Source organism: Lycorma delicatula, chromosome 9, assembly GCF_047948215.1.
Source record: "Lycorma delicatula isolate Av1 chromosome 9, ASM4794821v1, whole genome shotgun sequence".
Lineage (NCBI taxonomy): Eukaryota > Metazoa > Arthropoda > Insecta > Hemiptera > Fulgoridae > Lycorma > Lycorma delicatula.
Genome location: NC_134463.1, coordinates 122085831 through 122098101, shown reverse-complemented (window position 1 = coordinate 122098101; position 12271 = coordinate 122085831). Strand labels below are relative to the sequence as shown.

General features: G+C 32.8%; 1 protein-coding gene across 1 annotated transcript in view; it reads right to left on the bottom strand.

Moving 5' to 3' along the window:
* The window catches only part of LOC142330171 (steroidogenic acute regulatory protein, mitochondrial-like), a 38379-nt gene that overhangs the window by 15316 nt on the left and 10792 nt on the right, over positions 1-12271 (bottom strand). The window contains exon 5 of the mRNA XM_075375278.1: positions 6681-6785. Coding sequence (XP_075231393.1) covers positions 6681-6785 — 105 coding nt within the window. The remainder of the gene's footprint in view (positions 1-6680; positions 6786-12271) is intronic.

The window sequence follows — 12271 nt, the reverse complement described above, 5'->3', positions numbered from 1 at the left end:
ATAATCTAAACTGGAAGCCATAAATCGGAATGTATCTATCTATAAACTGTATTGAAATCTAATCGCTGATTCTCTTTGAAAATGAAATATACTTTTCTGTTGAATATGGAATCACGACATCCTTTTCTCATCATAATCTAATTCTCTCATGATAAAATGAGAATCATAGTTAGAACTATTATGGATAAATACCAGGATGAACCTCCTATTTGACCTTTGTAAGTTACACTTAGAGCGTTCTAAGTGTAACTTACAACGTGCTGCATGTTGTTATCGTGCAGCACTGCGTTGCTGCACGATAACAACCAGTCTGTATATGACAACGGTCTCTAAGTTGTCGTATCTGTGAAGTGATTCTGATATCACATATCTAACACCTTACAACCGATTCAAAGGTGAGTCATCTTGATCGGTGAACTCTATAACTTGTTTGAGAACTTCATCAACCCGAACGGTAACATCATGGAGGAGTTCCATGAAGGAATGGGCAGCTTCCTTTCCTCTAAAGGATAGGCGCTGAAGGAATCACATTTCGAACGGACTCTGGTGTAAAAGTAAAGACAACGAAATAGACACAATAGCTTATAGGAATGCGTCGCTCGGTGGAAACCATGTACAAATTTTTAGGATTGGGACAGCACAATTCAACAGGTTTACGGATACATTCAAAATAACATACTACAGGTGACTCATTTAATATCAATTAAATGAGTTGGTTAATGAGCTTTGGTTAATCAATTGAGCTGCCTCGCCCTTGAGGCTGGTCCTTAGATTCTGCATTTTTACAACTCTAGTCAATTCCGTGTTGCAGCCCATTAATGAATTAAAAGGATCCCAAGAGAGCCATCCTAAGAACTGAGGCAGAGCAATGTCCGGAAGAGTACCTCTAATCGCCGGATTTTTGAATTGAGCAGCTGTGGTGGCATCCCGCCAAAACGATTCTGATAGGTCAACATTTTCACCCCTTTGTGTGATAGCCTGAATGAGAGAGGCCCGAGCGAGTGAATAACTAAGCGTGCAAGTCTCATAGACATTGTCCTTAACGTAAGCATCCTCGGTGATAGATGGAGCAATTTCTTATGGAGGTCATCGAATCGAGACCACGTGGATTCCAGCAGATGTAATTTTGATTGGTACTCTGATGCTTCCATGGTGGGAAAGGTGACTGACTTGGTTTCATTGGCCACAGACTCAATAAATAATGCCCAACTCCGTTGGAGCAAATCCTGGCCGGCGAACAACATAGCGTTAGCGCTGACTCGAATACACAAGCTGTATGGTGACAATGTTCTATTAGCAATTTCACAATCACTCCACAAATTTCACTAGCCCGTTATTGCGAAATCGGCAAAACTATGGTTTCTCGAACAACGTTGTGTCTGCGACCTTGACCAAAAACTGAACAACTTCATTATCATTTTCGTTAAAAATTTCAATCAGTTTTTCATACGATAGCTTAATTAAAATATTATACTAATAGTATAATAGTACCGCAACGCGCTAATGATTCAGTCAATAATGTATATCTATAATCTATATCTTCTCTCACCATTGCTAGAAGCATGCAAACATCTTTACAAACTTCATTATCATTTTTGTAATAGTAGGTGCTTAAGTTACAAGTGAATGCATTTTCGATCAGAACAAAGCGTCCGATTTGATCGACTGCTGCAAGTGTTACAACGATAATCAGCAACTGTCATAAACTGCACACATTAATTTAGATTAAACTATTTAAAGTGATCATTTATAAATTAAACTCTAATCAACCATTTAACTATCTAACTGCTGATAGCAGACCAGCACTACTGGTCTCGTAACTTCTTTGAAGCCACTTTCATTTGACATCTTCTCATATGAAACTGAGATCATCTCATTAAACATTTCAAACTGATGGACTTGTTCATCAAAGACGATCTCAGCTTTTGTTTGTATTTTTTTATAACGGTCTCTGAAAGAACGAACTTTTATTTCTTCTGTTTCATACAGTACCCCATTTTAAGTAAATACTTTCCCTTTTTGGGTAGCGTCCACGCTAGGAACTGTTTGTTTTTACGTTTAATATATAAAGATTGAGAAAATGTGAATGGAATTCATTGCAAGGTTGCCTCTTCATCAAAGATTTCATCTATCGTTCTTTTTGTTGAAGAGAGCTTCATAAAAGTCCATAATTCATCAATCTCAACTCTTTTGAGCTGTTTATAGTTTGCCTGGTCAATAGGTCTAGATACATGTAAAATATCACTGCATGTTAAAGTTTTAGATAAGCTATCCATTATTTCTAATTGGTTATCAACCATAGAAAATGGAAGCATTATTTTTGTTTTTAATGTATTTGTAAATGTTTTAATTATTTCAAATGTGGTCCTCATAGTTAAGCTTTTACGGACCATAGCTTTCGGGACCCCCCCTCTTAATTGAATCTTCCCATAGCAGCACAGACGTTAGTCCAAAAGTGTAATGTAATAATATTACACCTCTCAAACTAACATCTGCGGCTATATGATCGTCTAGCCGCAATTTTTGATTAGATATGTTCAAAGGACCCGGTTGTGTATTAACATCAAGGACACAAGACCCTCTGTTTGAAAGACCCGAATGAGGTTCCTCCAAACTATCATCCTCAAAATTATTAAAAATATCCGATCTTCGTCCTCTCACAGCTCTTGAGGGACCTGGTTGGGTAGCATCTATCTCAACTACCCCCTCGTCCGATGTTAATAACCATCTTCCAGGATGAGACATCTGCAAAAAATAAACAACTCTTTTAAAATCATATTCATACGCAAACTCCTGCCAACTCGCTGTATGAAATATTATCATACCTATCTAAACAAATACAATTAGTAATAGTTTTATGAATAAAATTGGAAATTAAATGAAAACTCATTTATTACAGATTCTTTTTATAAAATTACATCTGTATAAAATGGGGGAGACAAACTGATGGGAACATACTAAATACACTTGCCATTTCACACATTCCAGAATTTTCACTTCATAATCTATCGCCTGCTTATTACTATAATTATCATCAGTTAACCTTATTAATTCATTTACCGTAAAATACTGTTATGCTTCATAACATTTCAAACTATTAGAAATAAATTATTTTAAGGTTGCATAACACTGAAACAAACAAAAATTATTTTATCAGTTTAACTAGTAACTGCTGAGAACAAATTAAATAAACATATCAATTACTACCTAATACACCAATTAAGAAAAATCGTTATTTTATTCGCGATCATATTAATTATTATATAAGTTAACTGGAAAATAAAAATAAACTAAAATTAGCTGGAAAAATAATTTGCATATTTAAAGTGTGTAATAAAAAATATAATATTAAATCTATTATTTGAGTACGTAATTAAACTGCAAAATAATTTACATATTTAAAATCTGTTTCACTCACCTATTTAAATGATGATAAATGACGTAAATTGAAATCGATAATAATGCACGACACGAATCACTGTAACAAGCTAGAACGTAATATAAATCCGTTGAAAATTTTTGCAATATTTATATGTAACAGCTATCATTTACATTCAGATAACTTTGAAATAAACAAATCAAGTATGATGCAAATAAATTATCACCAGTTGACTTTCAAACTAGAATTAGATCATTATACTGTTTTCAGCTATTTTATTTAATTCATTTTTTTAACTATGGCTTTTGAAAAGACCCGTAAAATATTTTCTGAAGCAGCATCCCCACTAATTTTAACTGAGTAACCACTGTGACACTAATACAATCGCACTAAAATCTTAATTTTTTTGTTGATTTAATTAAACACCTCCCTTGTGATAATGAATAGATATAACTGATTTGAAAGAAACAAAGCCCAGCTGCAATTAACTCCTCAATATTCCATTTATTAAGGGTGGCTCATTAATAGCTGCCAATTAGTGATAATGTTAAATAAATTTTTTTTATGTGTGATAAATGTTGTTGGAACAACATTTGAGAACAATAAACTTTTTTAATTTTTGTTACTCAAACTCAAGAAACTTCAGCTCAAAGACAGAGATGCTACTACTCCACCTATAGAGATCATCTTAACTTTAATTTGGTTAATCGAAGTACTATATATGGGTCTTTTCAAGGCCACCGTTTAAAGTTATCTGTAAAATAAAAGAACCTAAAAAAATGGATCAAATAGAATAGCTGGAAGCACAATAATAATCTAATTGTACACTTTTAAGCAAAATTGTGCTTAAAAATTTGGTTAACCAAATAATAAAATTTCAATACAGAAAATATCTTTTAGTATTATTAGAATACTTAATATAACGTCCGCTCAAAAACACTATAGTCCAATGGTGCTTAATTTAAATTTCTATGTACACAGAAACAAATACATAATTAGTTTTTACTAATTACCTTCTCTTTAACCCTTCTAGTGTATTTATAGACAAATTTGGCGATCAAAGAGTCCTCTTGCTTTCCACCATTTTCTGATCGCTACTGATAAAACAACTAAAACCACTTTCATATTCCTTTCACTGACTAAACTAGAATAGGGAACAAACAAGGAACATTCCACACACACGCACAGTAAAAAAATCTACCTTCCACCAGCATGCCAGGGTCAGTACAGGGGGAACAACAGAGCTCTGTCTCCCTCGCAGCCTTACGTGCAACTTCCTATGCCACACGCGCACAACAGCCAAGCACCACATCGCTGGAAATGTGAAGCGCACAGTTCTGTACAAAGATTTTTATATCTTTTTATAAACTGTGGAATGGCTACTGACATTACACTTAAGGATTATATATTGTACAAGTATAAAGAAAGAATTAAATAAAAAAGGATTCGTTATATTAAATGTTATTGATAATATCAAGTCGAAATAAGGGTGCTGCAGTTCCACAGTGCCTACACACAAGTCTTCACTGTATTCCATTAAGATAAATTTCACTGCTACGAAAAAAAAATGGTTAAATTCTTGGAAATTAAATATAAAACTCCTTTTCTTTCTTTTTTCTGTTTTAACCTCCAGGAATTACCGTTCAGATATTACCAGAAGTAATACCGATATTACAGAAGATGATATGTATGAGTGTAAATGAAGGTTAAATGGTTTATATTTAACCCGTTAATAAAAAGTGATAATGTACGTTATTGAAATAATAAATCTGTTTGTTATATATGATTATTTGTTATCATTTATTTAATAAACCAAAATACTAATACAATAAAATGATTTTACTAACTACAATTTACAACAATTTAGATTTATCGTTAAGAAAAATTCTTATACATTTTGTAATATATTTGAATATAATATCTGTATTGTCATTTTCTAATCTGTCTATTCCTTACATCACTGTGTTCAGGAATAGGGACATCATCCGGCTGCACTCTTCCAGGACTACCTTCCTGCGCATGGTAGCAGTCCGCCACCATTCTCGCGACGGGATCGACTGTATCTTGTCCATAGGATACAGATCGAATTTGAGGAGGTGAGAGCCACTCATCGTTTCCGAAGACCAAGAGTAAGACTCTCCGCTCTTCTGCATATAAATTCTGGACGATACGGATCCAGTTTTCCTTTTCAAGCTGGCTGCAGTGAACAGAGTGGCGATGTCTAACTGCCTGTCCGTAATACTTCCGAATGCTACACCTACAGGCGGATCGTTGGAAGCTACGCGTGTGCAGGACATGGAGGTGCTCCCACTCGGGGTTGTCGGTGATATGCCGACAGACGACCACGAAGATGTCGTCCCCTGGTCTGTACTTCCTGACTCGAGCGAGCTGACTGCAAATTCCCGAAAGAATTCGATCACACTCAGCATCTCCTCATATCGGTACAATTTCCAAGAGGGGAAAAAGTGGGAAAAAGTCGGGATGCTCTGCCGGTAAGTCGCTCAATAACATTGTATCAGGGGGTACAGGTCTTTGCGACTGAGAGACGATCAGGATTTGGAATATATTCTGGGCTACTATCATGATTCTTTTATCAGTGTTGTCGATGGTACTGTTGAAAATGGTTCATCATTATGGTGAGTTAATAGCTTTTACATGCTACTTATAAAATTTAGTTCTTATTTTTAATTATAAACATGTTGACTATTGTTAAATATATAATGTATCTGCTCTGTAATATTAATCTTGTTGACCCAACGTAATACTTGATTCAGTCAAGACAGAGAAAAAAATTTCCTAAAAACATATTTCAATTAAACCATCCCTTGTAGTTTACCCTTCTTGTTTTATTTTTTTAATTTACAGTTTTATATTTATGAAATATACCTTATTGACTCGATTTTTTCTACATGATTTTATTTTAATTATTCGCTCACACAATTTTTAACTTTTAAATTTCTCAGTGGAAAACAGATGACTTATCATAAACTTATAGAAACTGGCTAGGCTTGCTGTAAACCTACAGCAGGTTTATTACATCCTAAAATTATAGCAAGTTTATCATATAATAAGAACATTTCCAAGTTTTTCACAACAGACTTCTGAAAAGTTTGTAGCTGTTTATTACATTATCAACATGAAGAATGCTCTCTTCATTACATACATAAAATTTAATTTAATCAGTTAATCCAGCTAGCTTAGCTTATTACAACAAGTAATTATTATAAAATATAACTCTTTTGATAATCTAAATTATAAATAAATCTTATGTATTTAAACTGATTAAAATTCACTCACGTACTTTTATTATTTTACATTGTCGTACAGTTGGATTCCAGTTCGGTTGAATTTCAAAACTATCGTATAAAATTGCCATCATATTATCAGGAGCTGTTTCCAAAGTTGCCTGAAAGATAGACAGTTCTTAAGTATTAGGCCTATAATAAACAAATTTTAATATAAAAAAACTTCTTTTGTATTTACTTATTTATTATGATTTATTTTCCACTCTAGTGACAAATGATGGCTATGACATTTACCCCGATTGTAAAATCTGATTTATGAAAACTCTAAAAAATATTTGTGGTAGAGAAGAGGCCTAGTGTTCATTAAATGACTTCGTTGAACAAATGATTACAAACATTTAAGAAAACCAATACTTTTCAGATTGCTATTCTTGCAATAGAACTTTTATTACACAGATATTTCACAGAATTCACTCTTGGGAATTAAAAAAAGAAATTAGCTACCGTCATTAAAAACTACATAAAAAATAGGTCTAGAAGTTATGCAGTAATGTACACAAAAATTAAGGAATGATATTTATATGTACATTTCTTGATTACAATGCGAGATGCAGATATCAATTTTTCTACGATATCACAGCAGTAATAAAATGTGAATTATTATGAAGAAATGGGATATTAAATCAAAATAATAAACTGATATCACATAAATGTACCTTAGACAAAGAATTCAAATGGGAATTACGATAGCAACATGGTAAATTTCTAATTGCGTTCCTTACGACGCAGATCTAACATTTAATAAAAGTCTCATCACCTCAAGAAGTGCCTTAGTTTTCCTTGAATTTCAAGGAAAATGAAGAGTTGAAAATGCAGAACTGAAATGATTGAATATATATCACTGAACCTTTTAAGCAAAAGCCAAGAAAAATTAATTTTATTTTATGAACAGTATCTAGAAAACGGTGGTTCATAAAAAAAAAAAAGTTGAAATATTAAACTAATAATTCTCATTTTATTTCGTAATAATTTTGCTAATTGGTATCCAAATCATATTCTGTTCTGGACAGGTCAGCAGATGTTCATTGCTGTTTTGTCATATAGGTCATTCTACATAACAGAAAATTGAACTCTCCAGGAAACTCCATTTCTGCAGATTCTATTTCATTATACTTATTGAAAAGAAAGTAAAAAGGCAAACCAAAGCAAAGAAACCAAAGGAAGCAGGAGCAGATAAATGTGAAGAATACAGAACGATTAGCTTAACTAGCCTTGCATCAAAAATCTTAACTAGAATTCTGTACAGAAGAATTGAGAAGAGAGTGGAGGAATGTTAGGAGAAGACCAATTTGGTTTCAGTACAGTATAGGAAGTATAGGAACAAGGAAAGCAATTTTAGAGCTCAGATTAATAGTAGAAATTAGTAGATTAATAGTAGAAGGAAGATTAAAGAAAAACAAACCGACATACTTGGCATTTATAAACCTAAATAAGACATTCGACAACATAGATTGGAATAAAATGTTCAGCATTTTAAAAAAAGGGTTCAAAATACAGAGATAGAAGAACAATTGCTAACATTTAAAGGAACCAAAGAGCAACAGTAATAATTGAAGAACATAAAAGAAGCCACAATAAGAAAGGGAGTCTGACAAGGATGTTCCCTATCCCCGTTACTTTTTAATCTTTGCATAGAACTAGCAGTTAATGATGTTAAAGAAAAATTTAGATCCGGAGTAACAGTACAAGGTGAAAAGATAAAGATGCTACGATTTGCTGATGATATAGTAATACTAGCCAAGAGTAAAAATGATTTAGAAGGAACAATGAATGTCATGGATGAAGTCCTACGTAAGAACTATCACGTGAAAATAAACAAGAACAAAATGAAAGTAATGAAATGCAATAGAAATAACAAAGACGGACCGCTGAATGTAAAAATAGGAAGATAAAAGATTATGGAGGTAGAAGAATTTTGTTATTTGGGAAGTAGAATTACTAAAGATGGACAAAGCAGGAACAACATAAAATGCCAAATAGCACAGACAAAACAAGCTGTAAGTCAGAAATATAATTTGTTTACATCAAAAATTAATTTAAACGTCAGGAAAACATCTTTAAAAGTATACATTTGGAGCGTAGCTTTATATTATAGCAAAACTTGGATGATCGGAGAACCTGAGAAGAAAAGATTAGAAGTTTTTGAGATGTTGTGCTATAGGATAATGCTAAAAATCAGACGGGTGGATAAAGTGAAAAATGAAGAGCTGCAGGCTCAAATGAATGAAGACAAAAAAAAAAATGTATTAACACTAGTTCTCATTCAATTTGATTAGATTAGCACCACATCATAATATAATTTTGATGGTCATCAATGAGAATCTTTATTTCACTTTAAAATCAATGTTTGCTCTTTTTGCCGTAATATTAACCTGTGGTTATCAATAGGCTCAATACAATAGGCAATAGGTATACATCAGATCTATGAAAGAAACTTTTCCATGAAAATAATCTTGTTTACTTTCAAGTTTCACTTCATGAAACAGGTTACAAAGATATATGTAACTGCCAATGCTTCTCTGTCTCATAGTTATTACTCAGATATTGTTTGAAGATATCTGCAAGTGGATACAAAATTTGCAGTGTGCAATTAATTATTAGATAATTGTATACCGTTTCATTTAGAACTGAATCAACTTTTTTATATATGTAGATGGAACCTATATTGGCTCTACATATTGCATTATTATAAAACTAGAATCAAAATAAATAAAGAAAAGGGCCAGAAAATATAAGCTATAGATAAGGAAGAAGTGCAAAGAGAAAATATGTAATGTCAGAAATTGTAGGCAAGATTTAAAAGAGAAATGAAATTAATAATAGTGCATCAATAGCACCGAAAAACACTTTCAAAGTTTTAGAAGAGTTCTACAAAAGCGATAATTTTCCGGTACAAATCTCAATTAAAATACAACCCATCCTAAAAAGACAGAAGTTTGATAAGGCAGACTGGACGAGCTTCACTACCGATAAGAAACTCCCTGAAACAACTAGACTTATCGAAAATTATGTGGATGTTATAAACAATGCTACATTTGACCCTGCATTGAGATGCACTCTCAGAACATCTAAGAAACTCAAGAAGTCATAGATTTCGTGGGGAAATGATGGAATTAAGTGACGCAATAAAAAAGAGGAAAAAAGCATACGCTTTCAAGAAACATCCAACATCGGAAAATTTATATCCCTTTAAAAAAACACAGGGCATATGTCAAAAGGGTAAGGACAAATTCAGAAAAAGATTCTAAATATGTGTCATCCATTAGCAAAATGCAACAGGGATTTGGAAAAAAGTAAGGGCCATCTGCGAGCATACAAAGATTAATCTCATAATTTTCCTTCAATCTAATAATGATCTAATAGATTTACCAAATGAAATTGCTGAATTATTAGTTAATCAATTCGAAGGAGCCAGTAGAATGGCTAATTACGACGAATGTTTCAAAAATCAAAACACAGAACTTGAAGGTCGTTCTTGAGGATTATTCGGGTCTAAATTTTGGAACCAAAATGAATTTTTTATACAATGTACCTTTCAAAAATAGATAAACTTGTGAAAGCGTTGAAGAAAACCGGCAATACTACATCTGGTCCAGATGAAATACTTTAGTGAGAGTTAATACCACTACAAAACTTAGATCGCTATCTAGCAATATATCTGATTAGACATGACAGGCTGGAATGGCGGTGAAAGAAACCACATATTGCTACAATTCCAAAAAAAATATTAAAATCTGACTGATCTCAATAGTTACCGTCCTTGACTTGTGTTATTGGAAAAATGTTTTAAAAAAAGATAAGTTTAAGGATTTTGACAGTACCATTCAATTACTGACCAAATGATCAATTTAAAAAATACCATATACAACAATTTCATTACTAGGAAACACAGTGACGACACTCTGTTTAATAAAAGAAGACTACGATTCTTTTATTATGCAGAAGGCTCAATAAAAGGCAGCAAAGGCTTAAGAAAGGCAATCTATCGGTATTACTTGACAACTACATAGACGATCGTAATTTTTAATACAGGTTAATGATGAGTAATCAACAGCAAAAAGTATGGAAAATGGCATAGCGCACAGCTCACTGTGAACGTTACCTTGTTTACGATAGGCATCAAAATAAACCGATATTACTTATTCCAGAAGAAATTAGCAAAAGCGTTTATGTCAATCTGGCAATCGTATATACCCGTAACAATACAGTTATGGTGAAGTATAAATTGCAATGAGCAATAAACTTCCTTAATGAAGTTGCAAAGAATAACGGATTTAAAATTTTCATCAGAGAAAACGTGCTGTGTACACTTCTGTAGGAAGAGAACTCCTCATCATAGTCCTGTAGAAGTGAATAGGACTACATCCTATTCAGGATGATTTAAATATATATGTACATTTATATTATTTCAATTTAAGAGAAATAAATATTACTTTAAAAAAAAAATTAAAAATAGAATTAATTTAATGTTGATAAATCGTTTGATTATTAGGCAATTAAAAGTTATGAATAAATTCACAATACCCATAAAAATTTAGGTAAATCTCATTTTTTTAAAAATATGTTTTATGAAGAGAAAATTTTGGTCTTGAGGATACTCCAAAGTCAGGTTGACTGTTTTATACGTAACCGACGCAAACAGTTCTGCAGAATGAAAAATGCTCGAGCAAGATAAGAGAGTGACCAACAACCAAACTGAGGTTAGTGCACCAGCAGTTCATGCTATTTCTGCGAGATCACCTTCAAATTAGAAAGATTTGTATCTGTGTGCCACATAACTTGACTGATGATTATACGGCATGTCATGTTTCACAGTGTCATGAAATGCTGGTAAGTTTGAAAATGAAAATGTGACAGGCGACATAAGTTGAGTAATATTTCGATATCCTTACAAAGGCTCAAAACAAGTTGTCGGTGTTCAAAACTCCAGATCAGAGAAAAAGAGAATGGTGGGTGTACTTTTTAGTGTGATAGGAGTTTTAGAAGGAGTTGTGAGACTCAGAAGACACTTTCAGGGAAGTGGGAGGAACGCCTGCCTAAAGTTGTTAAAGTTCTACAAAAGCTGCACCCAAACTGAAGGATGATCATATGGTGATAATACTTCAGCACACTGCACCAAATTTTGCTTCAAATATTTGGCCAGCACTTTAATAAAACTACAGAGCACCTTCCGTAAAGTCCTGACCTTGCTTCATGAGACTTAACCTGTTCCCCCAGGTAAAGAAGAATAAAAAGGAGACATTTTACAATCTATGACTGTAAAATTGGGCTTGAGACAATGAACTTACCCAGGTCTCCGATGAAACATGGCAGAGTATCTTTGAAAACTGGTTTTCAAGGATGAAGAAGTGCATAGTGTATCGTGGAAATTAATTTGAAAAATTATAAAAAATAAATTCATATTGTAAAACTTCCTAGTGTTCATGTAAGTGCCTTAGCTATACAAAAAAATACAATATACTACACATAAAAAAATTATTTAAAAAATTTATGTTGATTTATTTAATCTTATTTTGATTGTTGGCATCTCTATTAGAATTTTATCAACTTTAAGTTTAAATAACTTTTAATGTGAAATATATCCAAA